This window comes from Echinops telfairi, unplaced genomic scaffold (assembly GCF_000313985.2).
Source record: "Echinops telfairi isolate 266 unplaced genomic scaffold, ASM31398v2 ScPeMD7_7457;HRSCAF=8495, whole genome shotgun sequence".
NCBI classification, from domain to species: Eukaryota; Metazoa; Chordata; class Mammalia; order Afrosoricida; family Tenrecidae; genus Echinops; species Echinops telfairi.
This window is the reverse complement of record NW_022111357.1, coordinates 39073515-39083551: the sequence shown is the minus strand read 5'-3', so window position 1 is coordinate 39083551 and position 10037 is coordinate 39073515. Positions and strand designations below refer to the sequence as shown.

At 58.6% G+C, this 10037-nt stretch overlaps 1 protein-coding gene across 1 annotated transcript in view; it reads right to left on the bottom strand.

Moving 5' to 3' along the window:
* The window catches only part of CHD5 (chromodomain helicase DNA binding protein 5), a 63592-nt gene that overhangs the window by 52421 nt on the left and 1134 nt on the right, over positions 1-10037 (bottom strand). Inside the window, exons 2-4 of the mRNA XM_030888036.2 lie at positions 9792-10008; positions 8643-8712; positions 2342-2466 (exon numbers count right to left, since the gene is read on the bottom strand). Of these exons, the coding sequence (XP_030743896.1) occupies positions 2342-2466; positions 8643-8712; positions 9792-10008 (412 nt within the window). The remainder of the gene's footprint in view (positions 1-2341; positions 2467-8642; positions 8713-9791; positions 10009-10037) is intronic.

Here is a 10037-nt window from a genome sequence, read left to right as displayed (position 1 = left end):
GAGCACATATCAGCCAAAGCAATTCTGTGCAGAGGGACAGCCCGGCGCCCCTTCTCTCCCCATGCCCTCAGAAGGTGCTAGAATCTCAAATTGAAAGTCTGTGTGTCTGTCCCTAGAGAGCCATGTAGGCGTGGCTACATCAGTTGCGGGGCATCCCCCCTCTCCTCACCCTCTCCAGCACCCAAGCAGTGTCAGGGAAGGATGGGCCTGCAGGGATGGTGGGCGGGGTCAGCAGGGAGATCTCAGAATGTCTCCAGGTGACAGAAGGGTTGTCAGTGCACAGTGGGAAGGAACCCCAGGCGGACTGCAGGGAGGGAGGGGCTATGAACGTCCCACTTGCAGGCCAGACTTAGGAGCAATGGGGCAGGGGTGGGGCCAGACGTGTACTTTAGGGAGTGGAGGACTGTGGGACAGGACAGGACCAGAGTGGGACAACCAGTGCAGGTGACAGCCCCTGTGGGACATGCTGGGACAACCATAGCAACCGAGGTGGAGGTAGGAAAGGGTCCCAGACACTTCCCTGGCCCAGTCTTCCTCCAGCTCCCCACAGGCCAGCTCCGGGCTGAGCACCTCGGGGACCCAGGAGCAAGCCCAGGGTGACTCTGATGTCCAAATATGTCCAGAAGATCAGGCGGAAGGTGAACCAGACCTTCCCCCCCCACACACATCCCTCCCTCTTAAGAGTGACCCAACAGGTGTAATGGGTTGACCAGTAGCCCCCAAAGGCAAACCTCAGACTGTAGCCTTATTTGGAAAAAGCTCTTAGTGGATGTCATTAGTTACGATTGAGCTCATACTTAGGTAAGGGTGGGCCCTAAACCTAAGGGCTGGCGTCCTTGGAAGAGGAGGACACACACACAGACGCAGAGGAGAGCGGCAGGGCACGTCTGTCAGCAAGGAGCGCCAAGCGTGGCCAGCCCGGCAGGAAGCTGGCCAGAGGCAGGGAACTGCTTCTCTCTGAAAACCCCGGGGGAACCAACCCTCCCCCTGATTGACTGTGGGGCTCCAGCCCGAGCTGTGAGAGAAGCATTCTGTTTTCTGAAGTCACCGGTTTGTTTTCCTCAAGTCCTTCCTCCTCCACCATCGCCTTTCCCTCTGAGTCCCTGGCTTCCGTCTTTGACCCCTGCTCCCCCCACCTCTACCCCTGCCAGTCCTCCCCTTGCTCCAAGGCTTCCAGCCATCCCATCTCACGCCGAAAACAAGGAAAGACCTAGGTGTCTTCAAGCCACATAGCCTGAACATTCTGGAATATTCTGGAACATCTCAGAGCATTTGGAATGTTCTGAGACTTTCAGTAGGCACATCCCCCCAACACAGAACTTCCACACGTGTATCTACCTCAATGTGTGTCCAGAGATCCTGGGCACTGATACCTCCCCAGCGCCCTCATTCATTATTCTCATAGCTATGCTGGTGGGCCCCTGGTGGGCCCCTGCAGGGTATGGCGGTGAGATGTCAAGGAAGGCTGATGGCACATCTCCTTGGGACAGTGGCCAGGCAGGAAGGCCTGACAGGGTGAGCAGGCTGGACGGAGCCCTTGGCTCCAATCCCGCCTAAACCCCAGTGGTCCTGGGCTAGTTCATCCCCAACCTTCATCTGCAACGTGGGCCACATGTCACCAGGCCCAACACAGACTGTGGGGTGAGGCAGAGGGGACACTCTGGATGAGGAGGGCACCCATACGCAGGGAGCCAACAGGAGCCCTTGCCTCCACGCAGTCCTGCCAGGATCTGTCCTTGATACAGCAAGGACTTGAAGGGGCAATCAGCCTCGGTTTCCACATCAGTCAAATGGAGGTCCCACCAATTTCTAAGGTTTATCCAAAGGGTAAAATGAGTCCCCTGGATACCTTTTGAAAATGCGACCAGGACAGAGAAACCAGGGTTGCAATACTCACCAGCCAGAATATGTGGGGACGCCCCAGCTCGGTGCCAGCAGAGGCTCCAAGCCACCAAGCAGCAACCACACAGCTCCTGCATGTCACAAATGCCTACAGCCACACACACCCAGTCTCTCAATTTTACCAGCGGCACCAGAGTGACCAGATCACACAGATGTGGGCACCAAGGTAATGGAGCGGAACAGCGAAGAGGCCCAAACACAGGGCAGCCATCCAGGGACCCTGAGTGAGGGCAGCCCGGCCAGGGATGGATCACTGTGCTCAGGACACACGGCTTAAGAAAGCGCAGGCATCTCAGACACACAGCAGACGGGTTTCTGAATGCATGCTCCACCCGTGTGCCTCCCGTGTTTCTCGCTCACATCCTGCGCTTGCGGGGGGGCCGCCCTCCAAGCCTGGGAGCCCCAGGTCTACACGGCAGACACGCACCTCTCCACACACCTCGCTTTTCTTCCGCTTCCCTTTGGATTTGTTCTCCTTGGGCTTCTTGGATTTCTTCTTCTTGGGGAGGCTCACGGGCTCCTCAGGGAAAAAGTCCCCGAAGACTTCAAGGCCACCATCTTCTTCTGGAAGAATCGGGAGGACGGGGGTTATACAGCGGCGGGCAGAATCCACTCAGCCCCCTGGCTCCATCAGCATCCAGCCCTCCCCCTCCTGTTTGCACCTCCCAGGCCCACCCCCTTCCCCTCACCCAGGACCAGCCCCACTTCTCCACCCTCTCCCTGACCCTTCAAGGCCACGCTCCCCCCAGGCCCAGAGAAGCAGGAGAACGCCTCCCTGGTTTCTCCAGGCCTTTCATTCCCCGTCTGAAAAACGGGACAACCATCATGTAAGTCTATGGGGATCAACTAGCTGCTCAGAGGTCTTGAGGTATGACTCCATGGTGCGTGTGACAATGGCCTGTCACCTGACTCCAACCAGGGGCCGGGAGGCGCAGTGGGGCTGGGAGAACAGACGTGGGGTCGTCAAGAAATCACAGGTGACCTCCCTTCTGCCACAGAAGCCACTACCCAAGGTTCCAAACCCACTGCCCTTATGTCCTCCAGACCCCTGGGAATCCCTGAGAGGCTGTAAATCTTTAAGGCAGTGGTTGTCAACCTTCCTAACGCCACAAACCTTTCACACAGTTCCTTCATGTGGTGGTTGACCCCCCAACCATAAAATTATTTTCGTTACTACTTCATCACTGTCATTTTGCTACTTTTATGAATCGGGTGACCCCTGTGAAAGGGTCGTTCGACCCCCAAAGGGGTTGTGACCCACAGGTTGAGAACCGCTGCTTTAAGGGATCAAAGAATCTCGCCTTTCTCGTGAGCAGCAGCTGATGGGTTTGAACTGCTATCTTATGATAAGCAGCCCGACACTTAATCCACTACCCCACCCTCTAGTCGGGGCAGAGAGGCCCCAAACACCCCCTGCTGCTGCCTGAACCCAGCTCAGGAAAGACCCCATCCTACCCAGGTCCTAGGTGCGCACACCCAACGTTCCTCCTAGGGACTAGGGGGCGGTGCTGGAAGGCAAAGAAAAAAGCCCTCCGATTTTTATTTCCAGCCTAGGCCATGGTGGTTGCACGGTGTGTGGACACAGGCAGATGCACACACGTCTGTGTGCGCGTCAGAGCCACCGGGGTAGGCACGTGCGTGCACTGCGCGGGCCTGCCCGCCTCCCTCCTCCACCGGCCCCACCCACCAGCCCGACCCCGCCCGCCCGCTCAAAGCCCTCGCTGGACAAGAGCATTAGCTCCACCCTTTCACCCCCCCACACATGGCCATTCCCTCCCTCCCATCCTGCCACCCACACCCAAAGCAAGTGGTGGCTGCAACGAAGGGGCCCTCCTCCAGCCCCAAGGAAGCTAGGTCTCCCCAGCAGTGGGGAGATCATTACGGGCCAGAGCCTGGCCCCTCCTGATCCCTAGGTGGAGAGAGGGAGGCTCAGGGAAAAAGAGGGGGCTGCTGGTGAGGGGAGTGGGGTGGAGGGGGCACTATAGTGGCAGGTGCTGGGCATTTGGGCATCCCCCGGCCCCCCGACTGGCTGGGGAGTGTCCAGCCAGCAGACAGGCAATGCTGAGAAGGACAAGGTGCATGGAGGGTTTGACCAGGGCCTCAGGGCTCAGGGAACTCAGCAGGGAGGGACCAACCCCCCCCACACACACACACACACCAGCTGGATTCCACATAGGCTGGGCTCCTGGAGACCCCCACCCCACCTCATTCCAGAGACCCAGCTCTTAAAGCCCTGAGGTGGGAAAGGCAAGGGTTTGATAGGGAGGAGGGGGCATTGTGAGGCTCTAGGCAGGGCTCTCCAGCATGGGAACATTCCTGGAGTAGGGGCCTGGGGCAGGGGAGCAGTTCAGGGACTGGGCGACAGAGACAGGTCCCAAACAACTGAGGCGTCTGGGGACAGTGATGGGTCCTGAGGGGCAATGACCAGGCGGGAAGGAAAGAGAGTGGGGGAGGTGCCAACACCCACCCACAGCAGCCCACTCCCGGCTACCTCCGCCTCAGTCACCCTCAGCTGCAGGGAGCTGCCTGGGCAGAACCACCCCCCACAGCCAGGCGGTGCCTCCACCCGTTATGTAAGGGCTCCCGGCTGATGCAATCCAGGGGGCCTTCCTCCGGCTCTCTCAGGCCCTCCCAGCAGGGCGGTCCCCAGGGCAGGCCAGCCCAGCCCACGTAGTGACTGACTGACCAACTGACCAGAGGAACACACACCACCAAAGGACAAGTGGTTGTAGGTCGTTGTTGAAGAAAGCCCAGGAGCTGCTCCGGGCCCTGCCTGGGGGCATGAGAGGGGGGGGTCACACACCACACACTCGGACCCTTTGTCCCTGGAGAGGCCCCTTCCCCACCCCCCAGAAGACCCCCTCAGCCGTTGGCCTGGCTCAGGAAAGGGCTGGCCTGCCACACCAGGATGGAAGTCCTGCCCTGCCCACTCCCATCTTTGACAGACCCCTTCTCTGAGAACACCCTCCTACACCCCCCACTCACCTGGACTTCACCCCCTGACTGTCCTCCCCCTCCCACCCAGTGCCTGGGACCCAGCCGCTCCAGCCTGCCAGCCCACCTGCAAGGACAGAGCCCAGAGCCGAGGCACACAGGGCACACAGCCAGCAGCTCAGGGGGGTGCCCACCTAGTCCCTGGGCCCGCCTGACCCAAGTGAGGACCCTGGGCAAGAAGGCTTGTGCCTCAGGCCTCCCTGACCTCCCAGGTCCCCGCTGTCCCACCTGGCAGTGCCTCCCAGAGGTGCCAGCCCCACCCATCACAGGCCTAAGGCTTCTATTGATTGAAGCAGCTATAATTAGGACCCATTAGCCTTGTCATCTCCTAACTCCCGCACTGAGGAAGCCAGGGGAAGAGGCCAGAGAGGCTGCCCGGGACCAGGCAGAGAGGACACAGTCTGGCCTTTTCCTCAGCCCACCTCTCCCCACTGCCTCCTCCCAGCTGGCCTCGGCTGAGCCAGGACAGACTGCAGCTATGTGGGTCCTTTGAGAGTGATGGGAGTCAGCACTGACACACACACACCTGATTACAGCACGGAATGTACATCCTGTAGTCTGACTGGGACATGGGTACAGTCATCATCCCGCTCAACCACCTCTCAGGCCCATAGCTGAAGGTGGCAGCACCAGGTTGGAACCCAGGCAGGAGGTGCTAGACCATTCCATGTGCCCCCCTCCAGGCAGGTGACCTTTCTGGAGGGAACCCAATCACCTCCCATCCAGTCTCTATGCTTTGCCAGAGCACAATCCGCAAGCACAGCTCAGGCTGCACCCTGGGACACTCAGGCCGCCCAGGCCAGCCCATGGACATACCCCCATGGACACCTGTCCTCCTGTCCCAGCACCTGCTTGAATCCCCAGGGAGGGCATCCCCAGCTCAGCACAGCGGAGCCCAGGCAAGAAGGTAGCCAGGGAGTTTGGCAAGCACGGGTGACCAGAGTTAAACCAAAGCATCTGGTGGTGCACCAGCATGTGGTAGCCGTCTGATTTAGGAGGTCTAAGGATCTGGGGAGCCAGCCAGGAGCTGGATGGAGACCACCACGGGCCATAAGCCTCAGCTGAGCCATCCTTCTGGGGCCTGGGGAGGGGGATCCTGCTGTCTCCCCTCCCCCAGCCCAGCCACCTGGATGTCAGATAGGATAGGAAGAGAATTCGAAACCGCCAACAACCAAGGCCCACACGTTGCCCAGTTGGTGTTCAGAGACTGGGACCAGCTAACCAAGCCCAGAATCACCCAGGCAAAGGGATGGGGGCAGGACCTCTTCCAAGGTGGTGGTCCCCAGATCTGGCACTGCTGGGCCAGGGTTCTCAGAGCCACCCCAGGGATGAGCAAGGAGAGGATTACCAAGATTGAGGCTCCCCAGTAATCCTTGGACCATCCCCACCCTGCAAGCCATAGGCCCTGTGCTGATAATGGGGGGAGGGGGCAGTGCACCTGCCCAAGAGGATTAATAATTCATTTATGATATTTAACAAAACCCAGACATCACCTCACTGGCGTCTCATCAGAAGAAAGCGCCAGTCCTGCAAGCTCTAGGTGGGGGAAGGGAGCTCAGATGGGGCTTTTACTGGAAGGAGCTGGAGTCTGGGAGAGTGTGAAGATGGGGGGCCAGGACAGGCAGGGGAGGGTCCCCAGGGGGACCAGAGCACTGGCAGGAAGATGGAGGGAAGGAAATGTAGAGATGTGAAGCAGACCGGGAGCCAGGGAAAAACAGGGGCCAAAAGGGACAGAGAGGGACACCAGACAGAGAACAGCACAAGAAAGGACTGGGGAAGACAAAGGCCAACCGAAAGGGAAGCAGAGACCAGAAGGAGAAAGGGACAGGCACCAAGGGAGATGGACATGGGGAGAGGGAAGGACAGGGTCTCAGACAAGGCCAGACGTCTCAGTTTTCCCTACAGGCACCCCAGAAAGTTAGACACCGTGTACCATGTTCAGAACCTGCCTGAGAGAAACTGTGCAGGAAATTTATGTTGGATGAGTGGATGGAGTAGATAGATGTATAGACAGATGGTGGATAGATGAGTGGATGGACAAATGTGGGTGGGCAGATGGATGGATGGATGGATGGATGGATGGACAAACAAAAGATGAATGGATAGATGAATGGATGGTAGATGGATGAGCAGATGGTGAATGGGTGGATGGATGAATGACTAGATGGACGAACAGATGGAAAGTGGATAAATGTATAAATGAATGGATGGATGGTGGATAGATGAATGGTCAGTGAGGCTCATGGATGGTGGGTTGGTTAGTTGAATGGGTGGTTGAAGTTTGGGTAAGCCTGTGTGAGTCAATAGATGATAAGCTGGTCTTGACCTCTGATCAATTCAAAGTGAGGTGAACATGCCACTGGCCCACCCATGGAGAAAGCGTGCTGGGCACTTAGCCTCCCTCCTCGCAGAAAAAGAGATCGTATTTGATCAGCTTCCTGTAATGCTCCCCAACCTGCATTTCCCCAGGTAGGAGGTGGTGAGCTAAGGACTACTGCTCCTGCTGACCGCTGGCCAATGGGAAGGCTAAGATGGTCACAAGATGGGGGCCAGTCTAGTGGGCTTAGGGGAAAGGACCTGGTTCCCCAGTTGTGGGAGACTCGCCCCTCTGGCTGTGACTAAGGAACAGCTGGGCCAACAATCCTGAGGACCAGGGCCACCAATTCTGAGGAAAAGTCCAAGGCTCAGAGCCCCTTGTCCCTTTGTCACTAGCCCCACCATGGACTGTATACCCCCCTCTCCCCTCCGGCCCGGGCTCCTGCCCATCCCCCCCAGCTTACTGGATGAGGGTGCAAGTCCCAGAAGCATTTCCTCGGGGAAGGCAGGACACCTGTCCCCCTTGGATCGTGCTAATTCTAGAAGCAACTGTTGATGGGGCACTTCTGATGGGCTGGCCACTGTGACCTAAACGTTGCACGGGTGTTATCTCACCTGTCCTCATAATAAGCTTCTATGAGGTAGGAAGGGCTACATGGCCATTTGGCAAATGGGGACACTGAGGCAGAGAAGTTGGCCCAAGCTCCTCGGCTGATCAGTAGCAAAGGTGGGGATTCGCAGCTTCATCGCCTAACTCCCATGACTCTAGCCAGCCCTCTCACTCACAGTTTCACAACTTTGGGTCACTGCACCCAGAGAGGTGGACACCCCCCTGCCTGCTCCTTGGAGGATGCTCATCTCCTACCTCACCACCAGTAGAGTGCTGGGCATTGCCAGAGGGCAATGCCAATGCTAACTTTTTAAATATTAGTGTAACCGTGCCCAAAACACCTGCTCCTCTGGCAGCAAACTGGAGCTCATGCCCTGGGCGACAGGAGAGGAGTAGTGGAGGGCTGAGGGGCGCTGGCCAGCTCTCTGGGAAAAGATGAAAGGCCTGGGCTCATGTGTGACAGGGAGACCACAACCTTCTCCGGAGTCACCATGGTGCCAGGAGCTGCATCCAGTGGGGGATCTCGAGTGGAGACCACACACTCAGATTTAAACTTCTAAGAATATTCCAGAGTATAAGTGCTGCCAAAAAAATAAAATAAAGCAGAGAAATTGGCTAGAGAGAGGGGACTTGGTCATATCTGAGGCCAAGGATCAGGAGGGCGGGCCTCCACGTGGTGACATTTGAAGGAGACAGCAGGCAAAAATGACAGGGACACGCAGGCAGGCAGAGGTCACAGCCACCCCAAGGCAGGACCAGGCTTGATGTGCTCCAGCAGTAGGAAGAAGGTCCTGTTGTGTGTGGCAGGAGGTGGGGGTACTTCCGAAGGTGACCGGCTGCTGAGTGGAGGGCAGCTCTGAGAGGGCCACAGCAGGGACTAGGGAAGGGCTCTGGAGTGGACCAGGCCGGGTCATGGCCTGGACCTAGGAGGCGGGGTAGGTCTTGCTGCTGGGTTGGGCTGGAATCCCTAGGCTAGAGGTATCAGAGAAAGCCCCCTCCTCTGCAGTGTATTGGGGACATTCCTGAAGGCTCAGGGGACATACCCACCCACCCTGCCCAGCTCTGGAGCCAGGAACACGGGGAGGAGGAAAAGGAAAGAGGTAGCAGGAGACTTGGGTCTGAGCAGGAACGTATGGGTGGGTGGGGCCAGAATCCTTCCAGTAAAGCCCTAGAAATGGATCTGTAAACCCATGCTCAGCTGGTCATTACCCATCAACCCCCACCAGGAGCTACATAACTGCTCAGCAACGGTGGTCAATGGCAGCAGTGTCCTTGCCTGTTCTGGGGCCTCCATCTACCACTCCAGGGAATGGGCTCATTCCATCATCCCAGAATGCAACCACTAACGATTGCCCAAGCAGCCCCCAGGGGCTACCCCACTCTTGCTCCCCTCAGCCCAGCAAGCTTCTTGGCAAATTTGGCTCTAGTGTCTAAAGGACCCTGGTAGGCCAGGAGGCCACTACAGCCCCAGGGGATCTTCAAAGGCATTGAGCAAGCTAGCAAGGGAAGGAGGGCAGGGTGGGGGGAGGAGCCCAGGAGGTGTGGTCGGGCAATGAACCCCACACTGGCAGATGCTGGGCAGCTGGGGTGCAGAGCTGGGATGGGTGTGCCCATTGGTGTGGCTTCCCCCTGGGGAAGGCACTCCTGGGCCTTCACAGCACACCGTTTGCAGGGCAGGACCCTCCGGTCTTTCCCAAGTCAATGAGGGCCCAGGCTTGGTGTTGACATTCTGGGAAGCGCACAGTGGCCCAGAGATGGGGAGGCAGGGTCAAAGGCTGCACATGAGCACAACCTCCCTTGCCAAGCACACTCCCAAACAAACCCGGAGCAGTTAACTAAAGACAGCCTGACCGACCGGACGAAGGGTGTAGGCTTAAGTCTGTGAGGGCTCAGACAGGGCAGTGGCGGAGCCCCTAGGGTGGCCTTCTGGCTCCTGGCCAAAGCAAGGTGGGCCAGGAATGCCACTAGCCTGGGCGGCCTGGGGCAGCGGGCAGACGCGGGCTCTAGGATGCGCCAGGGGGTGGCCCGCCGGCAGCCTCGGCAAAGTGCTCCGGACCGGCGACCACAACGGCCCGGCCAGGGCGCTCGACGGGTCCTCCAGTTCGGCCTGTACCCGCCCGGCGCGGCCCCACCCAGCGCGCCCTGGAGCCCCGAGGCGCGCGGCAGCGGGGCGAGAGCGCGAGGAGCTGGCACCAGGAGCGGAGCGCGCTGCCCA